The sequence below is a fragment of the Chionomys nivalis genome, chromosome 4 (assembly GCF_950005125.1).
Source record: "Chionomys nivalis chromosome 4, mChiNiv1.1, whole genome shotgun sequence".
NCBI classification, from domain to species: domain Eukaryota; kingdom Metazoa; phylum Chordata; class Mammalia; order Rodentia; family Cricetidae; genus Chionomys; species Chionomys nivalis.
In genome coordinates, this window is record NC_080089.1 from 62,327,992 (window position 1) to 62,349,064 (window position 21,073).

Below are 21,073 nucleotides of genomic sequence, written 5' to 3' on the forward strand. Positions count from 1 at the left end.
AAAGGAGGGAGGCAGAGTGGGGAGCTAAGCCTGCTCCCTCTGCACACTTGTTTGTGCATCGGGAAGGCACTGTCACTGAAGTGACCCAGCAGGGCAAAGAGGGCCTGGATGGGGTTGGAGTTTGTCTTTGGGCATGTGTGAGTGTCTCTTAGACCAGGTGGCAACTGGGCCTCTCAGTGTATCCCTCATCCTCTGCAAAAGGTGAACAGCCACTCTTCCTTCAGGTGGCTGCAGGATTACCTCAAGTGGCCATGAGTGGCCTGGGTCACAGGCAGTGAGAAAGGCTAGTGGCTGCTGTGGGCAGCGTTGTGAAGGCCTCTGAATTCCTGCCCCTCCCTCTGGGTGTCCAGCTTCCTCCTCGGCTGCTCCTGGCCACACCAGTGTTGCTGTTGGTTTGCTGCGGGGCCTATAGCTAGCTCCAGATCATGAGAGGACTACACCACTTTGCTGTGGGACTTGGTGCATGCAAGTCCTGGTTTCTCATGTGACAACTGAGCTGGGGCATGGGCCTCAACACCAAGCTGCAGGAAATGCACAGGATCTTGCAGGTGCCCCTGTCAAATGGGGATGTGTATGACAGACTTGTCAAGACAGACCCGATCCAAAGCAACAATGCTTTATTCCCATCAGTGCTGCTGTAGGGCCTGACCCTTTACAATGAACGGTAGGGAAACACAAGGGGGTGAGGCCACAGGAGGTGCCTTTCTTATAACCCATCACCCTCCCCCACACCCTCTGCACTCTCTCCCCAGGGAGGAGGGGTTCAGCAGAGGCTGGCTCTCTTGAGGGCTCCCTAGGTAGGGTAGGAGGTAAAAGAAGGAGGCTGGGCCCAATACAGCTCTTCCCAATCAGGCAGCAGACGGAGAGGGATCACGGCTTGTTGTGTCCTTGGTGACTGGTCCTGGGTAGTCAGTATCCTGCTGAGGCCTCAGGGGGGTCCCTGCTGGCTCCGCCTCTCCTCTAGGGCTCTGCACACCCACATGGACACCACGGTGGAGTTTCCATCATTGAACTGCACGATGAATGGGTGACCCTGTGGGAAGAGCAGGAGGTGTGACAGCAGTCCCCAGGCTAGGGGCCTGGTGCTGAGGATGGAGCCCAATTGGTAGAGTCCTTGCCTAGCTTAATGCAAAGCCCTGGGTTGGATCCCCAGCACCATAGAAGCCAGGTGTGCTGGTGTGTGGCTGTAATCCCAGAACCTGAGAGGCAGAGGCAGGAGAATCAGGTCATCAAGATCATTCACGGCAAGTCTGAGTTACTTAAGACCTTGTTATAAAAAGACAGATAGACAACCAGATCAAACAAAAAGACAGCTAGGTATTTCAGTATGTATTCCAAGGTGTGTTCTAGCCCGGACCTGATTTCTTTTTTTCGGGAACCCTACGTAGTAAGGAAGGCAGGCTAGAATTGGTGTATGGTCTCAGCAGGTCACAGTGCTTCAAGGCAGCCTGGACGACCTGCTTGATCCCGGGGCCCCACATGGTGTTAGTGGAGAACTGACCCTGCAAAGCTGCCCTCTGATCTACACAGAGGAAGCCAGGAAGCATGAGACTTTCTCTAGGAAGCTCAAAGGTGCAGCTTGTCTTGATCCTGTCTCAGCTCAGTTTCACGATGTAGCTACTAGGCCAGGGCCTGGCCCCTGGGTGGCCAGCTTTCCGGTCCAGTTGCTGCCCAGAGAGCAAAGGATCATCTTGTCAGAGGCCGTGTCAGTCCCTGTTAGTCTCCTCCTTTGTCTCCTGCGCCCCTGCATGTGAAGCACAGTCTGCAAACGAAGCGCGCACACCTCACACCTCGCTCCAGGAGGAGGCAGCGGGCAGGAGAGTGCTGAGGGGTTGAGGGCAGAGGGCTGGACTTCGGGAGGGGGGCAGCTTTGTTTCCATGTGGCCCATCTCCTGGTCTAACCTACTTAAACCCACAGCCAGGCCAGGCTATATTTAGCAGGCATCCTCCCCTCTGTTCTGATACACTAAGACCAACATTCCCAATCTCAGAGTGTTGTCTGGAGCTTCCAGGGATGGGGGCCAGAAGTGATCAAGGACAAGCCACAGGACTGTCGGAGTCACAACAGGAACAAGAGACTGGAAAGCGTCATTCCAGTCACCAAGTAGCTTTCTTGACCAAACTTTGTAGCCTGCATGGAAAACAGGCCCTGGGGAGCTTTAGTTTGTGAGCGGGGCGATGAGGGATCCCTGATGCTCACCCCAAGCCCCTGCTTCTCTGCCCCCCAGCTGCCTCTTTCCTGCTCTCCCATTTTATCTGAGCCTCTCTGGGACTCTGTCCCTGTTGTCTTACAGGGCTTTAAGCTACATTCCAGTTTACCTGGCTGTGACTTGTGGCCCTGGGAACGTGCTAAGCATCTCAGTGCCCAACAATAACTTCAACACATCTTCTGCCCCATGGCTGGGAGGAATGTGGTTCTGCCGTGTTCAGACCCCAGCATCTACCAGGATCTGTGGAGGACCGGGTGGAGCTTGAGGATGGGAAGGAAGGCACACTACCCAGGCCTCTCCAGCCTCTTTGGGAGCTTGTGTCCAATTGAGGACCCAGGGCTATGCCTAAAGCCTAGCTGGGCGCCATATTATCCCTTATGGCACTGTGGCGGGGGGTTCAGACATGAGTGACCTCAAGAAAGGGTATTGAAGTTAGGCTGGTGGGAACTGTAGGTGGCACAGGCCTGGGAGGGGTGAGACAAGAGACACTCCATTTTGTCTTCCATATGCTTTCCTGTTCATACTTGCCCAGCCCCTGCCTGCTTTCACTACGGCTGCCTAGAGAGAGAACGCTCTTCCTGAATTCCTGTGCACGCTCTTTTCTGGACTTGGGAGAGGCGACCTTGTGCCCTTCTGAAGAACAAAGACAGAAGCTGTGCTCAGGAGGACGGCCCCTCCCCCAAAGCCCAGGGTAACACAGTGTCACTTTCCCAGAATGCCTGGTGACTTTGGGGCCATATGCTCCATCACGGGTATCATCTGTCTGAGAACAGGCAGAGTGGAACTGCAGGAGGGGAGTGGAGGCATTCCTCCTCAGCCCAGGAAGGGCTGATGGCTGTGTGGCAGGCATCACTGCATGGGCGCCCTGTGTCTAAGGTCACAGAGCTGAACCTTTCTCCCCTCTGTCTCCAGAGTCCCCTGGATTACACCACTCTTTCTCTTCAGATGGGGCGGAAGGCATGGCACCTGCCTGCAGGAAGGCCCGGCCTCAGAGCAGGGGGAGTGATGTCATCTGCCTGCTGATATCAGCATCTCTGGCTCTCAGAGCTATGGGGCCCAGACATGGAGGCCAGGGCAGAGGAACCATCAGAAACAGTGGCTAGCAGCAGCCGTAAACTCTCTCCGAGGAGCTTGTCTGTCTTGCTCTCCCCAAAACACATTCCTGCTGTCCTTCCTGTGGCACACACTCTGCTCGGGGTGTCCTTGCCACTGGAGCACCTGGTCCTAACTCCAGTCTGGCCACCAGCTAGGGCAGGGCAGCAGTAGCCACAGAACACGCCAATGAAGTGGCTCGCGTTGAAGCTCGCACACAGAGCTCACTCTTGCCCACCAGCGACACTAGGAGGGAGAGGGCAGCCAGGATCCCGAGTACACGGGCGAGGCTGGCCCTAGGCCTCATCCTCCAAATTAGCGGAGTCCAACAAGTTGCTGGAAGCCTGCCAGACAGGACTGCCCAATAGTTGGGGTGCCTGGAGGGGGCTCTTGACTTCCCCTCACGGGGCCTGTGAGGTTCATTGGGAGTCTTTGGGTATCTTCCCGGAGGATTCCAGCCCCCCCCACCATCTCAGTGCTGAGGCCGGACTGTTAGGATCTACACGACCTCAGATCTGTGGAACCACAAGGTGTGGGGCATGCTGGCTTCTAGAGAAGTTTCATTCTGATTCTGTTCAGGGATACTTTAATCTGTTTTAACAACTCAACTAATAAAAGCAACCTGTGCTTAGCCTTGTTCAATAAAAGTACTACAATAAGCAGTCTGCATTATGATGTTGTTCTTTTGCAGGACTTAGGGGCAAAGGTGCTCAACTTGTTCAGTCTGGGCACCTGCTGCCACCTTCAGATGTGTGGGCTGTGAGGTGCACTGGCTATCTGTAAACACCGGGGGCCGTGATGTCCCACTCTGACTGTACCCGAGGATAAAATCATGGGAGCACATCACCAGCGCCTAGGCACGTGGCCAGCCAGGTGACACGGTGAGGTGGGGTGGCCAAGGCTGTGCTGACTGTCTCATGGCATCAGCTCTGAACTGAGCAGCTCCATCTGCGCTCTGTGCTCGCCACAAGAGTCCCCCTCGGCGCTACTGTCGGTGGCCAAGTCTTGCAATAAAACTTTCCTGCTACTTCTTTAAAATATTAAACATTAATTTTAGTTATGTGCATATGGGTATGTCTATGTGTGGGTACGTGAGCATCATGAGTGCAGAGATGCCTGTGCAGTCCAGGAGAGGGCGTCTGATGCCCTGGAGGTGGAGCTACAGGTGGCCTATGGTAGGGCCAGGTCTGGCAGCACAGACCTACAAACCCAGCTATTTGGGAGGTTGAGGCAGGAGGATCACAAGTTCAAAGCTTGTCTGGGTTACAGAGTGAGTTTGTGGCCGGCCTGGTTAATGTAGTGAGTTTCTGCCTCAAATAGAAAAGTAGAAAGAGGGCTGAGGATCCAGCTCACTGGTAGAGAACACACGGCCCTAGGTTACATAACCAGCAGCACACATGTGCACACCCACGCCGCACCAACACACATGCCCGCACACATCTCTGCCTTTTATATGAGCGGGAAATGCTCTCCTCTTCCCCTCCCTCCCTTGTGTCCGCCCCTTCCTCCTTTCTTCTTGTAGCACAGCTGAAATTATTTACTTAAAATTCAGGTTAAGAGCCAAAGATGTTTCACCAGTGACACCTCTTGCCCCACAAGCATGTGTTCCCCAGAAACAATGTAAAAAAGCCAGACATAGTGGGGCCTTAAACCAGAGCAGACGGGGTGGGTGTGGGTGGATAGGGCAGAGACAAACTTCAGGCCAGTGAGAGGCTCAGGACGGCTCCTCTACACACCACATCTGCACACACTGCAACATGGACACACTCACACACACACACTTACAAAGATAAACACAATTCAAATTAAAGACAGGTGCAAACACTGAGTATTGTTATGCATTTAGTGCTTCCTCAAGTTTTGCTAAGTTAAGCTAAAAATGTAGGTGATCAATTAGATACCAGAATTAGGATGTAACTTCTTCCTTCCTTTTTTGAGAAAGGGTTTTTCTATGTAGTCCTGGAACTCGCTCTGTAGACCAGGTTGGCCTCAACTCAGAAATCCGGCTGCCTTGTTTCCCAAGTGCTTGAATTAAAGTCATGTGCCACCACTGTCCGGCTAGAATGTAATTTCTACACCAATGGATAGATCACATACTCGGCAGGCAAGGCAGTTATGCCTATGTTTTGTAAATGTGACCTGTCTGTGAGGTCAGGTGAAGTTTCCCACTGTGGCATCAAACCTGTGCTCAAAAATTTTTGAGTTTTGGAGTATTTCTGGTGTTTGGAACACAGGGGCTGTGCGTGTGGGGAACAGGCTGGAGTAGTCCCTGTGGAATACTGCAGAGAGTAACACAGGCTGAGGAGTCGGCTCAGTGGTTAAAGGCTTATGTCCATTTTTAAAGACTTGGTCGGCACCATCTATTACTAAGCATTTGTTTGCATAAATACTATATAAATTTGGAATTCTCAATTATTTCTCTTCTATATTTCTTTTGTTAATAAGGACAAAAGTGATAGAAAGGACCTGTGTCTGTGGGAGTAATTTGTGCACCTAAGGGCACTGGCTGCTCTTGCAGACGACCTGAGTTTGGATCATAGAACCCATGTGAGGTGGCTCACAAGCGCCAGTACCTCCAGTGCCAATTCCTCCGGCTTTCTTGCCACCTGCATTGAGGTGTCAATACCCCCTCTCCAACATGAACATAACTACTAACAGCAAAGCTAAATCATTAAAAAAGAACAAGAAAGGCCCAAACTCAGACCTCGCATGTAACACAAAGGACTGAAAACAATCAGTTTCTGGGCATGGTGGTGCACACCTTTAATTACTGAACTGGGGAGGCAGAGGCAGGCGGATCTCTGTGAGTTCAAGGCCAGCCTGGACTACAGAATAACTTCCAGGCCAGCCAAGACTAAATTTTTTTTTTTTTTGATTTTTCGAGACAGGGTTTCTCCGTAGCTTTTGGTTCCTGTCCTGGAACTAGCTCTTGTAGACCAGGCTGGCCTCGAACTCACAGAGATCCGCCTGCCTCTGCCTCCCGAGTGCTGGGATTAAAGGCGTGCGCCACCATCGCCCGACTGCCAGGACTACATATTAAGACCTCCACCTTGAAGAAAGAAAAAAAATGACCAGTTATTTTCCATTTAAAACTGTACTTCCCTTTCTTTTTTTTTATACAATTTTTTTATATTTATTTATTTATTATGTATACAATACTCTGTCTGTGTGTATGCCTGCAGGCCAGAAGAGGGCACCAGACCCCATTATAGATGGTTGTGAGCCACCATGTGGTTGCTGGTAATTGAACTCAGGACCTTTGGAAGAGCAGGCAGTAGCTCTTAACCTCTGAGCCATCTCTCCAGCCCTGTACTTCCCTTTCTATAAAAAAAAAAAAAAGTCTACGAAAAAAGAAGCAAACTGGTTGAAAATTCAGATCATTTTATGGCCCGGCAGCAAATAAAAATCATCAACAGAATCTACTGTTAGCCTTGAGCAGTGTTTCCTAAACCACAACACAAGGAACTCGTGGTACTTAGCTATTCTGTTATAGATTCACTGTGCTTTGCAAGGTAAGGCTGAAGGAAATTAAATGTATAGAAGCCCAGCATGTGCTCTCCGTGGCTGTGAGCGGGTGACCTGTGTGTTCTGAGGCAGTGTGGCTGGTCATGTGCAGGATGAATGACTGAGGGGGTACACTCTGTCTGGCTACGAGGGCTGCTTTCAGTGTGCCTGCCTCACTGTTAAGGAAGGCAGAGGGGCGACTAGTCATCAGCACCGAGCTTTGTTCTTCCAGGAGGACCTGGATGCAGCCAAGCTCCCTGGGAAGGTGCCTGGGTTCCAGAACCCTGGGACGTTTTCTGTCATATTCGTTCTCTTTGCCCCTCTCATTTTAGAGGGTCTCATGTAGCCCAGGGGCCCCTATATTTACTACATGCCAAGGACGCCCCTGGACTTCTGATCCAGTCTTTCTTTCCCTTGTGCTGGGATGACAGACATATGCCACTGTGCTCAGTTTTATTTATTCTGGGGATGGCCTTCAGGGCTCACGCATGCTGGGCAGGCATTCTGCCCACTGAGCTACAGCCCCACCCTCTTTAGCACATGGCTATTTAGTGCCCTCAGAAAACAACAAAGCCTCAGCAACTTGACATCCACACTCATTACTCAAGAGCAAAGGGTCAGATTGCTTCTCACAATCTATGTAAAATATCTTGCTTTTTATTTAGTGAGTCAGCTTGCTCCCAGATCTGTAGCGGCTGTGCAGTCTATGGCCGCTATAATTTAACATCTCACTGAGACTGCGGATCTGGGAGTTAAACTAAAATTTGAACACTTGATTTTGATCTAGTCCCTCAAGGCTTCACTCAAGCCCATTGTCCTGGCTTGAAGACTTGTTTTTATTTTTGGTGTGTGTGTGTGTGCGCGCGCGCCCGTGTGTGTGTGTGTGTGTGTGTGTGTGCATGCGTGCAACCTCTGCTTCCCCAGTGTTGGGATTACTGATGCACAGGCCATGATGCCCAGCTTTTGTTTGGTAGGGGTGGGATGGGGTTCAATACAGGGTTTCTCTGTGTAGCCCTGGCCATCCTGGAACTCACTCTGTTGCCTGGCTGATCCTCCCGCCTCTGCCTCCCGAGTGCTGGGACAGCTTTTGTGTGGGTGCTGGAATCTGAACCCAGGTCTTCGTGCTCGTGCCCCAGCACTTTCTCCACAGACCCTGAAGGCTTCATTGTAACCCGTGCAGCCTCTCCTGCTTCAATCGCAAACACAGCAGAAGTGGCCAAGTACAAAAGGCCGAAGGAAGGGTAGTTCAGAAGGAAGCGCGGGACCAGGACCATGAGGCAGCACCTATTAGCAAAACTGCACAGTGAGGATGAAACTGAAACTCGGCTCTGGGGTCAACCACCCATGGACACACGGCCCTGCGCACTGTAACAGAGAACCCCGCAAGCTCACTGCCAAGGACCTACGCAAAGGAATGAAAGAATAAAAAACATAAGTCCAGAAATGCGGATATGTGGAATTTTTAAAAAGGAGTGTGTGATACATTTAAAAATTTTTTAAAAAAGATTTTACTTCTATTTTACGTGCACTGGCGTCTCACCTGCATGCGTTTCTGTGTGAGGGCGCAGGACCCCCTGGAACTGGAGTTATATAGACAGTTGTGAGCGGCCGTGTGGGTGCTGGGAGCTGAACCTGGGTCCTCTGGAAGAGCAGTCAGTGCTTTTAACGGCTAAGTCAACTCCGATCCCTACATTTAAAATCTTAAAAATGTAATTTTTCTGCAGGATTTGCTTTAGTTAGTTGAGTAGCTTCCTGGGGTGGAATAGCTCATTCACCAGCCATACTGAAGTAAAGACACCCTATCAAGTGAGTGTTGGAACACCAATATTAAACACAGTAAAAGATAACACTCTGCCCATGGCCTTTCTGGAACACTCTCTAGGAAGTAATGTGTGATGTCACAGGGGCAGAGAGACCTGACATCCTATAAATTCAGTAAAGACATATGGGGCAAGTTGCTCTTGGCTTCCTCTGTAGTTTGGTTACCTCTAAGATTTATGTTCATAGTGGAGGGGAAGAGAAAGAAATATCTTCCGGAGTAGATCTATAACCTTATCTTGTTTTTTAATAACATTAGGGATGGTGCCCTATGACATAATCCTGGAACAACTGCAGAGGAGCTCAGAAACTCAGTGAGAAGTTTTATATTTTGGCTTCGGAGCATTTTGTGGAGGCAGGGTCAGGTAGAGTGGGCCAGGGAAAGGAGCCAGGGAGCTTCAGAGAGTGAGTGTCAGCTGGTTTAATTTTCTGTGTCAACTCTGAAAATTAGATAAACAATGACAAACCAGGCTTTTTAAATGAACTTGTCACTTCTGGTTTTCTTGATACACGGTAGCATTTTTCAAGTCCTTGTAGCCTCAAAGACAGATTTAACCCCTGAGAGGGTTACCAAAGTGTTTGAAAGGCCTCACATCTGAAAACAAAGGCTTCAGTCCAACTTCATAACCCTTAAAAGAAAACCAAATTCTCCTTGAAATCTAGATACCCTCTCACCACACCAAGGAGACTCTACCAGCTGGTGTGGGAGGGTGGAGAAGGCTTTGTGGGAGGGTGTGGAGGGCCTTAGCTCCCTCCTCCTCTTCCCGTCCTTGTCCTCTTGGCTCTCCAGACCAAGTCAGCTCTTCAGCATAATCCCTCTGCTCTTACCCTCCTTTCCCAGTGTTCTAGAACATGGACGTGCACACAGGTCCCCACCTCCTCTCCCCACATGGGAGCACAGACACTGTCTCATGGTTTCTCTGCCTCTGCCTCCTGAGTGCTGGGATTAAAGGCATGCACCACCACCACCTGACTGCAAGTTTTTAATTACAGTTATTTACTTATTTATCACTTAGTGTGTGTGTGAGCATGTGTGTACCCATGCTACATCATGTCTGTGGGTATCAGTTTTCTCCGTCTACCATGTGTGTCCCAGAGACTCAACTTAGGTCACCAGGCTTGGTGTTAAATGCTTACTTACCGAGTCATCTTGCCAGTCCCAGATTAGTGGGCCTCTCTGCCTACATTGCCTTTGCTCTAGAGGCAGCTCTTTCATGACATGGCCTAAGCACGCTTTGCAGAGACTGTTTACGGGCAGTGGCATCTGGGCAGGTGATCCTTCCACAGAATGTCGTCAAGTCCATTCTCACAGCTACCCAGGAAGTCACTAACAGCACCACTGCTCCTCTGCTCTGTTTGTAAGAAAACTAGGCTCAGGCAAGTTAATTGGTTTGGCCAAGGTGCGCGAGGGATTGGAAGTGGAGGGGCTCCAAACCTGTGCCTTTTGTTTTAACACAGTGAATGTAGCAGCAGCACATGGCTCAAAACAGGCCAAGGGCCCTGGCCAAGGTTCCATCAGCAAGTATATCAGTAAGGCCTGGCTCAACACTTGAAAGGCAGAGGAAGAATGAGTTTCAGGCCAGTCTGGGATACATAAGGAGCTCCTGAGTTACATAGCTAAAAACGGACAAAGACAAAATGAATGAATGATGGGAATGAATGAATGCTAACTTCTTTTATAGACAGAGCTCCTACACTTTGAGGTGGTGATGCTTCAAGCTCAAATCTCATTGGCTGGTACCTATCCTCACTTTCTTGGTTCCCTACCACTCTTGCTTGACATCCTACAACCTGTAGAAAGAACTCCCCCCCACACACACCAAAGTTGCAGATGGCTTGTCTGCCCCAGAGACACTGTTAATGTAGGTGCCACGAAGCCATCTGGTCCCCCTGCCTCTGCCTCATCCTTGATTCCGAGACTGTTCTGGTCACTGGGGGGAGAGCTCCTCTTCTTTTTTGGTTTTTCGAGACAGGGTTTCTCTGTAGCTTTGGTGCCCGTCCCGGAACTAGCTCTTGTAGACCAGGCTGGCCTCGAACTCCCAGAGATCCGCCTGCCTCTGCCTCCCGAGTGCTGGGATTAAAGGCGTGCGCCACCACCGCCCGGCGAGAGCTCCTCTTCTAAAGAGCCCACATTTTCAAATCATTTCTGATGGCAGCCGATGATCTGGAGAGGGCTCCAGAGTATGTACCCATTGAAAGGGTGCTGCCCCGGCCTCCCACTGTCTAAAGCTGTATCCAGGCTGTGCGAGGAAGCAGGGAACAAACCAGCTGTGGGTCCCAGGCCTGTTTTGTTCTGTGAACACTGTCTCCTATAAAATATAGGAACAGCCCCACACCCATGTCACAAGGAGATGGTGGGAAAGTCAGTGCAAGCTGTCCCAGGCCAAGCCTTTGGTCTTGACATCAAGAGGCCTCAGTTCTGAAGCGCTTATTACAGTCTTCTTCAAGGAAACTTACTATACCCAACACCCATGCTAAGTGTGGTAGATACTAGGCCAGTTTTTGACATGACTTGCTGACCTCACAGAGGCGCACAGGTAAGGGGGTCTGAGACTCTGCTTTCTAGGTACGAAGGCCCTCATCTCTTGAAGGCGCAGCCTTGTCCCTGGAGTAACAGCCCTAAAGAACCAACTTGTTCTCCATGTGAAACAAGGCCAAGCTGACTTCTCCTGGGCTCAGCCGCCCATGTGAGAAAAGCACAAAATAGAAACAAGGAATCCAACTGTTGCACTCACCAACAGCCTACAGACAAGACAGCAGCGCCCTTAGACAGCATTTCAAATACAGTTTATTAGTGTGTGATATGAAAGGGGTATTTTTATTGCATGATATAATGCAATGGGACCTTGGGCGCTCTGTGGAAAGACCTCACACTCAGAAGTGTAATGAACCCATAGTCCCAAAAACATTATACTGTACATTAACCTATCATTAATGGCACATTAGGGCTAGGGGCATTGCACGCTTGCTGGTCAGGGCTCCATCAGGACAGTGTTGAGAAAACCACACAGTCTTCCCAGGCTTAAAACAAATAGAGAAAATAAATATTCCTGATGTCTACAGGCAGCTTTAAAGCAAGTTCAGTCCCAGCTCTGCCTTGCAATTTCAAAGCCTGCTTTTTGAAAAAAGGAAGTTAGACACTGAACAAAGAAAATGGTTGTGTTGCTGTGTACCCCAGCTAGTAGTGTACCCCAGTTAGTGGCTACACAGCCTCAGTGCTGGCTCAACAAGGGTCAGAGAGAGAACACCTCTGCTAGTGTGAAAACTGCCTGAAGAGGGGACACAGACCTTACAGGGTGGGAAGGGACCTTGGCAGCCATGGGTCTATTCTCTCGTTTTCCAGTCCGGGAAATCAGGCTCAGAAGTGTGAAAAGTGGTAGCAGAGCCAAATAGAGAAACAGCAAATGATGTAAAAACAAAACAAACAAACAAACAACAACAACCAAAACAACTGGCCAACAAACATGAGAAAAAACTGTTCAATCTCAAACTTAGTAAAAGAAATGTCAATCAAACAACAAATAGACATTTGCCACTGACCAGATAGATGGCTGTAATTTATATCAGACGAGGTAAGGAAACTGACTCTACATATCTAGCTTTAAAATGTATATAAAGTAATTGTCTTAAAATTAAATGTATGTATGTATGTATGTATGTATGTATGTATATGGGCATATGCCATGGCATGGGTGAGGAGCTCAGAGGAAAGCCTGCTGGAGTTGGTTTTCTCCTTATCCCATGTGGGTCCCAGGAATTGTCCAGTTTGGCAACAATCACCTTTATCCACTGAAGTCATCTTGCCAGTCTGGGAGTCATGGTCTTAATAGTAAAAATACAGTAACAGTTAACATGTTCCAGGACAGAGTTTTGGTTAAATAAACACAGCAAACCACATTATGGAAAGCCAAGTATTCACTATGAGTGAGGATACTGAAGAAGAAAAAAAGGGTGAGAACTTCTACATGATGTAGGAGGATCCAGAAGACATGAACTACCAAAGAGCGAAGGGAAGAAGGAAAAGAATCCGAGGCTGAGGACAGACGCTGGAGGTCAGCTTTGAGGATGGGCTGAGTCCCAGAAGGAGGGTGGAGCCTGGCTTCTTCTTGTACAGGGTGAGGGATTTACAATTTACAATCTAGTTCTGGAGTCTTACTTGGGAACCCAGCCCTTCCCATCTCCCATGTACTTTCTCTATCTGCTGCTCCTTGATTTTCCTTTTACCAAACGTCAACAGTGAGTTGGTCACAGGGATCCTTTCCAGCAAGGTGGAAACTCAGTCTCCACAGGACATTATACCTCCTTGTAGGTGGCCCTCTACTGACCTCCCTTCAACACCCGGGACATAGCTCCTTATGGGTGGCCCTCCTATTGACCTCCCTTCAACAGAGACCCATCATTTATAGCCTAAAGGGATTCTTCCTGATTCACAGAGTCTTCCCAGGCTCTTCCAGAATCACCCGGCAGTGACAGAGGATGGAGGACATGGAAGCTGGGCAAGGCTAGGACTCTGACTTTGGCTGAAGTGCAATCAGATTTCTTTTTGGAAACATCTGTTTCCTTAACATAAATAAAGAGAGGACCTAAGGACCAAAGACTACACACTGTTTGTATAAACAGTGTTTAGGACAGCACAGTGTTAGGCAGGAAAGTATGGCAGCCCCTGATGTGCTGAGAGCTAAGTGGTCTCCTCATCTCTCCATCTTTCCATCTTCTTGATATATCTGGGTGAGAGACTTGGCGGCAGCAAGCTGAAATGCTGGATTTTGTTTGTCCTAGGGTCTGCCAGCACGCACGGTAATTAAAATGTTGATTAGTAAACAGTTTCAACATATGACAGACAATGCGGCTAAAGCCTACAGTTAGGTCAATAAGTGATTTAGACTTGCCATTTAAAAAAAATCTCATTTAAATTTTGCATACATTAATCACTACCACACTTCAAGGTTCTGATATCCACCTGACTACAATATTAAAATAAAACTTGCTGCCCCAGGGAAATCCTACTTATTCTTAATTGTTTCCAGGCTTTGATGGGCTTTTAATCTAAGATTAATTTATGCAATTTTAAATAACTCTTCTTATGATTAATAAGCTTGAAAATTAAAAGGAGTCTAAAGCAATTATAATGAGCATTTGGTCATAACCTCATTAGATGAAGGAGTGAAGGGTACAGCTTTGGAATTCTTACAAGACTACAATTTAAGGTTACTTTCAGAGAAGTCAAACCCAGCCCCCGCAATTGCAAAGGCAGGTTAGCAGGGGTCAGTGTTAAAATGATGGCCAGCGAGATTAGCATAGTAATGATGTTCCCTGACAGAAGGAAAGGACAGTGAGCAAAGCAGAGACAAATGGCATGCCGCCAAAAGGCTACAGGCTTGGAGCTGCATTTCTGATCCTCCTGGTTAGAGACTTTCGAGGGATTTGGAAAGAGGCAGAAGGTCAGGATGGATTTTGCTCCATGACCAGTTTTAGGCTCCTCCACTCCAGCCAGCAAAACCCTGCCCTATGTCCCTCTTGCTGGCTGCCAAGTGGCTGTCTGTCCAGCCCCTGCTCTGCTGATGATCAGCGGGGCGTCCTGCTTTGTGTTCACTCTGGAAGGGTCCTCCCAGCTGGGCTCGGTCTGTCTTTCACACCACAGCACATAGAGTCTAATGGAATACTCCGTTCCCACACGGCCAAGGTGGGCTCCTTGCTGCCCTGTTACCTCTGGACTCAGCCTGCTCCATTTTCTCTTCATGACATGTCTTCCCTCAACCCTTTAACAGCACTTACTGTATGTCTGGCTATGCTAAGCAAGGAACGTATTTTTTTTTTTTTTTATCTTAATCTCACCCAAAAGTGACACTTTGGGCTAGGGAGCCTGCATAGTTGGCAAAGTGCTTGCTGCACATGAGGATCTGCATTCCATCCCCAGAATTCCTGCTTGTAATTCCAACGCTGGGGAAGCACGAGGCAGGAGGCAGGCGGCAGGCAGAGAGATCCCTGAGGTGTTAAGCCCCAGGCTAGTGAGATACCCTGTCTCATAAAAAACCAAACAACAAAAAAATCCAAGTGCTTTGGTTAGGGTTTCTATTGCAGCGATAAAGCACCATGACCAAAGCAAGCTGGCAAGGGTAGGGTTATCTGGCTTACTCTTCCACATCCCTGTTAATCACTGAAGGAAGTCAGAACAGAAACTCACACAGGGCAGGAACCTGGAGGCAGGAGCTGATGCAGAGACCATTGAGGGGAGCTGCTTACTGACTTGCTCTCATGATTTGGTCAGCCTGCTTTCTTATAGAACCCAGGACCACCAACCCAGATGTGGCCCCATCCACAATGGGCTGGACCCTCCCACATCAACCACTAATTAAGAAAATGTCCCAGTGGCTTGTGTACAGTCTGATCTTATGAAGGAATTGTCTCAATTGAAGTTGCATCCTCTCTGATGACCCTAGCTTGTGTCTAACATGGACACCAAGGTTGACAGCTCCTCAGAAATGAAACCTGGGATTGAAATCTGGTCTCCACATGTACAATCATACACACACATATGCACACACATAAACACACACACACACACACACAAAGTAATGCTTTGTGGACTCAGGCAGGCAGGGAAGGAGGGTAGGGGTGTAGGGGTGGGGGGAGCTGCACTCTGCTGCTCCACCACTTTCTAATTTCTGAACTTAGGTTGACTTTTCTATCTGAGAGGCTGAGACGGAGCCGCACATTCTCCCTGCCCACTGTGCCTCCTCAGCCCACCACCCTGACATCATACTCAAGAAGGGAGTGCTCAGCTTGTCCTGTTTCTCCGAATGTCACCAATGGTGTGCCGTGGCTGATCCTGAGGACACTGACAGTTCTGATGTTCTTTCTGCACCTGGACACACACCTCACTGCTTCTCTTGGCGATTTCCTCCAACCACAGGCTCATTACAGCCCAGTGCTGATAGGAACAGACACAAAAGAGTCAGGATTCCCAAAAGAGTCAGTGGAAGGCAACAGCACACCAATCCCTGCCAGAGAGACCACTAAACCAGCAGATGTTGACTGCAAATGTCCCACATATCTGTGCTTGTTCCAAGCCCAAGAAGCTCCCAAGTGGAGATGCCCAGGTATCTTAGGTGAGAAAATCAGAACCCAACGAGGCTGTATGAGTCAGGCCTACACATGTCAAGCAATTGACAGTTTACAATCATCCTTTCATAAACGTACGCTGGAAGTTCACAGAAAATGTGACCCTGTGACGTGGGCATTAGCATTTCAATTAAAATTTATTATTATTGATATTATTATTATTTTCACGACAGTTTTGCATGTAGCTCAGGCTAGCCACAACTTGCTATATAGCCTTGGGTAACTTTGACCTTCTTGATCCTCCTATCTCCATTGCCTGAGTGCTGGGATCAAAGCCTAGGGCCTTGTACTTGCTGGACAGGCACCGTGCCAACTGAGCTACGTACCAGTCCCACCTTTCTCGTTTTACAGGTAAAGGCACGGGCTAACTAAACAAATGGGGCTTCCCTGCTTTCCTAGGGGTAGTGCCTGTACCGGAAACCCTGATTTGGATGTCTAAACCAGGCTGCTTGTCTCACAAACAAGAGGGAGGACACACAGATGTGACCCCACTCTTTCGTTCACAAGCCTCTCAAAGCTCTTGCCACAGTTTGGCATCTACAGGGTCTCACGTATCCCAAGCTGGAACTCACTATGTCACTGAGGGTGACCTATGTTCTGGATCCTTTCTGTCTCTATTGAAAGTGGTAGGATTTCAGGTGTGTGCCACCATGCCCAGCTCTCCAGAGGTTTCCTTGTTTGTTGTATTTGTTAACCATTTCCTTAACAGAAACTACTAAAGACCCTCCGGTGCCTTTGCTGGGACAGCTGCAGGGGATGCAATGGCTGAACTCAGCACGGCATTGCCCCTGCCTTCTCTTACACCCATGCAGCTCAAGTGGCTGGTTTGGAGCTGTTTGTCCCCATGCTTCGGGAGACAAGACTAGAAGCCACATCCCAACAAAAGCTAATGTGTGGCTTCTTCCACTGAGAAGTTTTGACACAAGAAAATGTCAACTGCTTCAAGCAATGCTCCCAGGCTTGACTCCTTTGCTTGGTGGCTGGGCCCAGGAAGCGAAGACACCATACTGTCCACCGCCTACACTCGGGGCACTTTAATCTATATCTGCACACAGTACCTGCTCAGTAAAGGTAGCTGAGTTGTGGAAGCCTCTCCCCGGGGAACCAGGTGTCCGGAAGCTAATTATTTCTATACCAGTAACTGGGAGCGGGAGTGGGAACGTTGTGACCAGAGAACTAGCAGGGTGAACTCTGCTCTCAGGTTGTTTGTTTGTTTGTTTTTTGGCACAGGTTGCCAAAACCAACGAACAATAAAACCTTCAGGTGCTCTTGGCTTCCCTTTAGATAACTACTTAGCAGATCTGGTTCAAGCAGCTGGTTATTCAGTCTCTCTCCCTCCACTGTGCTGTCTGTACTATGGTTCTGGTTCAAGCAGGCCTTGGCTTTGGCTGCGCATGCGCACACCTGCTTGTGGGCTCCCTCAGCCTCCATGGAACGGTACCGGACCACTGCAGAGATCTGGGCAAAGAGACCAGAGGCTGCGCAAGCACCCGTTTTATCATCTTATACATTTCTTTGTAGAATATTTATACTTCACTTGGTTGAAACCCTCAAAACCGCAGTAACACCCCGCGGCAGGCAGGAGACACAGCTCTGAGGTAGGACACAGCTCGGTCCTGTGCTCCTCCATGTGAGGGACTCCAGGCGAGTGGTGAACCTCTCTGAGGCTGCTTTATGCATTACATCGTGGAAGTGGGAGTAAGCCTTCGTATCCACATAAGGTAAACATGAAATAATGATGTGGGAGAACTCTCCCCCCTTCCTAAAAGATGTCATTGGCTTGGGATAACTCCTCTTTCCGATCTTGTTCTTAGAAGCCAGGGTCTCTGTTTCACCGTGGCTATCTCAGACTCGTGGGCCCAAGGGAGCCTTCCATCTTGGCCTCTTAAACAGCTGTGGCTGCAAACCTATGCAAATAAATACACACTTATTTTTTAGGCCGCCACACACACATTCTATCAGAATGCATCACAGTCATAAAGTTCTGTGTAATCATGGCTTTATGTCTGCCAAGCTGCTCCTGAGAAAATAAGCTAAGGTAGCACCTCTGGCCAGTGTGAATATCAGAGTGTGGGACTCTCCCTTAGGAGCCAAGCTGTGTTTCACATGGGCGCGTAGGTAGTGATGGACGCATGAAATACCCGCCCTGTCCTGTGGGACCTGGTCACATGCCACTCCATTCACTGAGCCTCCCCAGATACCCAGGGCCAAGGGAAACCCTTCTCGGAACCCACTTTACCCACCAATAAATTCCTAGTACTTCAATTTGGTAGCCATTTGCTGAGTGTTGGTCTCAGGCTGGGCTGAAGATCTGAGCAGGGTGATAAATGGGACTTATCTGTGCTCTAGGAACCGTGATCTGGTCCACCAGCTCAGTGGGAAGGTAACATGCTAGAGAAAGCCACCTTCTTCTCTGCAGCAGCCTGTAAGGCAGCAGGGGCTGAATGTGGGTGGCTGAGTGAGAAGTCACCATGTGACTGGGGAGTGGGCTGTGGCAGAGCACAGGGCAATGCTCCAGACACTCAGAGACTGCCAGAACCGGGCAGCTGAGGCAAGGGACGGTGTGTGTTCGTGCGCGCGCACGTGCCTGCCCCTGTCAGTTCCTCCATGAGTAGCTGATTTATCCTCATCTCTCCTGTGAGGCTGCAGGCTAACTGGAGTCAGGATCCAGGGACTACAAGGTGCCCCTTTCCCATAGCTGGGTGGGATTCCCTGCATTGAGCTGGGGCTCAGGACACAAACTTAGTGAGTGCTCACTGAAATTCTCCACAACACAGAAAGCTTCTGAACCAGCCTGTACCCTGAGCTCAGGAGGCTATAATCTCGCTGGTCCCAAAAGTCCGCCATGCTTGCCTCCAGATGCTTAACCTACTTTTCAGGAGCCCAGCCTAGGCTCTGCAGACCTCCTGCCAGGGGGTGAGACCTGCTCTGGAGAAAGACCTTTCCAGCATCTGCCAGTTTCTAGGCTTGCCAGTCTGCCTCCTGAAAGCTAGAGGGAGATCATTCCAGAGGCAAGGCTGTGGCTTAAAAAAAAAATCATGTTTAATTTAAAAATTAGAAGCTGGAGCAGGCTGTGAGCACAGGGGTTGATTGAAACAAAATTTAAATTCCTGTCAAGCCCATTTAAACACGGGGGCCTTCATAGACAATTAGCCACTCCCTGTGAATGCTGGGTAAACTCGGGCCTGGTCACTGTGAGAAGAGAAGCGCCCACTGTGAGGCACTGGAAAAAAATTAACTAAGATCAGGCGGTATGAAATATTTAGCCTTCCAGTATATCACAGGGGTCTGCAAGTGTAAACAAGACAAAAATCGATTCCTTGGTGCCCTCCAATCAATCCCCAAAATGGCGAGGGCATCTGCTTTGGCTAAATTTTGTTTACATCGGCAGATTTGCCTTAATTGCGGTTGTTTATCTCTCGTGGTCCCCGGGGCCCTAATCTCCCGATTACTAATACTTAACACTCATTTCACATCTAAAGCTACTTCTAATCCTCAACAGGTTTGGGGGGCTCTTAAAATTATTGAAGGCACAGAGGCGGGAGCCGCAGCCTCTTTGTGAAAGGCCCATTTCCTATCTACTACCAGCTGGGCCCAATCGTCACCAGGGAGCAGGACGACAAAGGTGCTAAAAGGCAGCTCCACAATGACTGCCGCTCCGCCGGGGATTGAGCCGATGAAAAGGAGCTTTGATGGGAAATCTGAACAAGAGGCTAAAGCAGTCCAGCCAAATAAAGTTACTGTCATAATCAAATGCTGTCAATCACCATGAAAATCCAATTAAAAAATGTCTCAGCACAGCCCTCTTAAGTAGAAAAATGTACCCTATTTATACAAATTTTTGTCAACTTCATACCGATCCTGCAATTAGAAAGTCCTGCTATTAATTGAATCCCCCTCCCCCACAACTTTCGACAGAGATGCAGGTCGCGCTGAAGCCTTCTGAGGGAGCCAAGACAAACACAGGCTATTGGTGTACAATTAAGAGTTAATCGGGTTACATTTTAAAATTCTATTTTTATTTGTGCCAGGGGAACCTTTGCTTGAATAAATGAAGGGTTCCTTTTCTCCCACTTCAGACTCAGTGGCCGTTTCTATGGAGCAAGCAGAGGAGTGCGGAAGCAGGACACAGGGAAGAAACTAGTCCATGCTCGGGCAAATGTCTCTCGGTAGACCAGGGCCTGATGTTTAATTCGAATCTTGAAAATTAAATAGAGGACGGAAGGCCCAAATGTCTGCGCTGCCTTTCTGTGGTCTCTAAATGGCCATGTGAACCTCAAATTACCTTGCAGACAGGTTTAGCACCCCCCATAACTGTATCTGAAGCCGTAAGACTCCCAGTCCCCAAAGGTCCCGCTCAAAACGGCTACAAATTAAAAAGCAAACAACCCATTACACAAATCCAGCTGGCTACAACTGTAAACAGGAGGCTTCTCATATTTCCCCCCGCCTCTGACGTTCCTGGTTAGACGCATTAATAATTGATAAGAATCGCATCTATTTATCAGCGTGTTCTCACAGGGAAAACAACTTTGCTAGCTTCAACAGCAACTGCCAAGTCCCGGGGACTGGCTTTCGGATCCTTTATGTACCTTCAACAGCTAACCATTTCTGGGCTTCTGCAACCTGACCGCTATTCCTGTGAGCACTGGGGCACGAGGGTGGTGTGCAGCGGGTGTGCTGACCGGGAGACCCGGGGCTCTCCTGAGAGTATCTCATCATCAGGAGAAGAGGGTGCTGGCCAAGAGGTCTCCTTTACTCCTTGACTCGAGAATGGTCTCTTGATTTGGAATTAATGGTTGGAGGTGAGTTCTTCAGTGGTCAAAGGATTGTGATGTGGAGCAACACCTGCCTAGCACTCCAGGCTGTTCCCACCTCCAGGGTAGGACTGAGACTAATGTCTGCTGTGCTGTTGATGGCCATGTCCTACAGCTTGCTGAAGTGCTTTGACAATCACCCATGAACACAGTAATGTCCTAGACGCTGACTATACCAGGATGAGCTCCCCCATCAAACAAAAATTTTAATCAGACCATGTACTATCATATGGGGGTGTCATAATTTCCAGGGATTGCCTGCCCTCAGGTGAGCTTCTTCTGGGGACTTAGCCTGTTTGTCTTCAGCTGCTCCTGTCAGAGCAGCCTTTATTGACTGGATTAGTGAGAATGGTGCATGCAAAGAATGATCAATAGCATTTAACCTGACTGATAGGCGAGGCCCAAGATAGGCACTGAATTATGAGAGCATGCTCTTCCTTCAGCAGACTTACAATCTAGTCAGAGAAAAAAGTGAGTTTTGTTAAACAGTGAGCTTTCCCTCTGGCTGCT

At 49.0% G+C, this 21,073-nt stretch overlaps 1 protein-coding gene across 3 annotated transcripts in view; it reads right to left on the reverse strand.

Moving 5' to 3' along the window:
• Positions 1-626: 626 nt before the first annotated feature.
• The window catches only part of Map2k5 (mitogen-activated protein kinase kinase 5), a 231,009-nt gene continuing 210,562 nt past the window's right edge, over positions 627-21,073 (reverse strand). For all 3 annotated transcript variants that reach the window (XM_057767296.1, XM_057767295.1, XM_057767297.1), the window contains one exon: positions 627-1,033. In XM_057767296.1, coding sequence (XP_057623279.1) covers positions 929-1,033 — 105 coding nt within the window. In that variant the 3' untranslated portion in view covers positions 627-928. The remainder of the gene's footprint in view (positions 1,034-21,073) is intronic.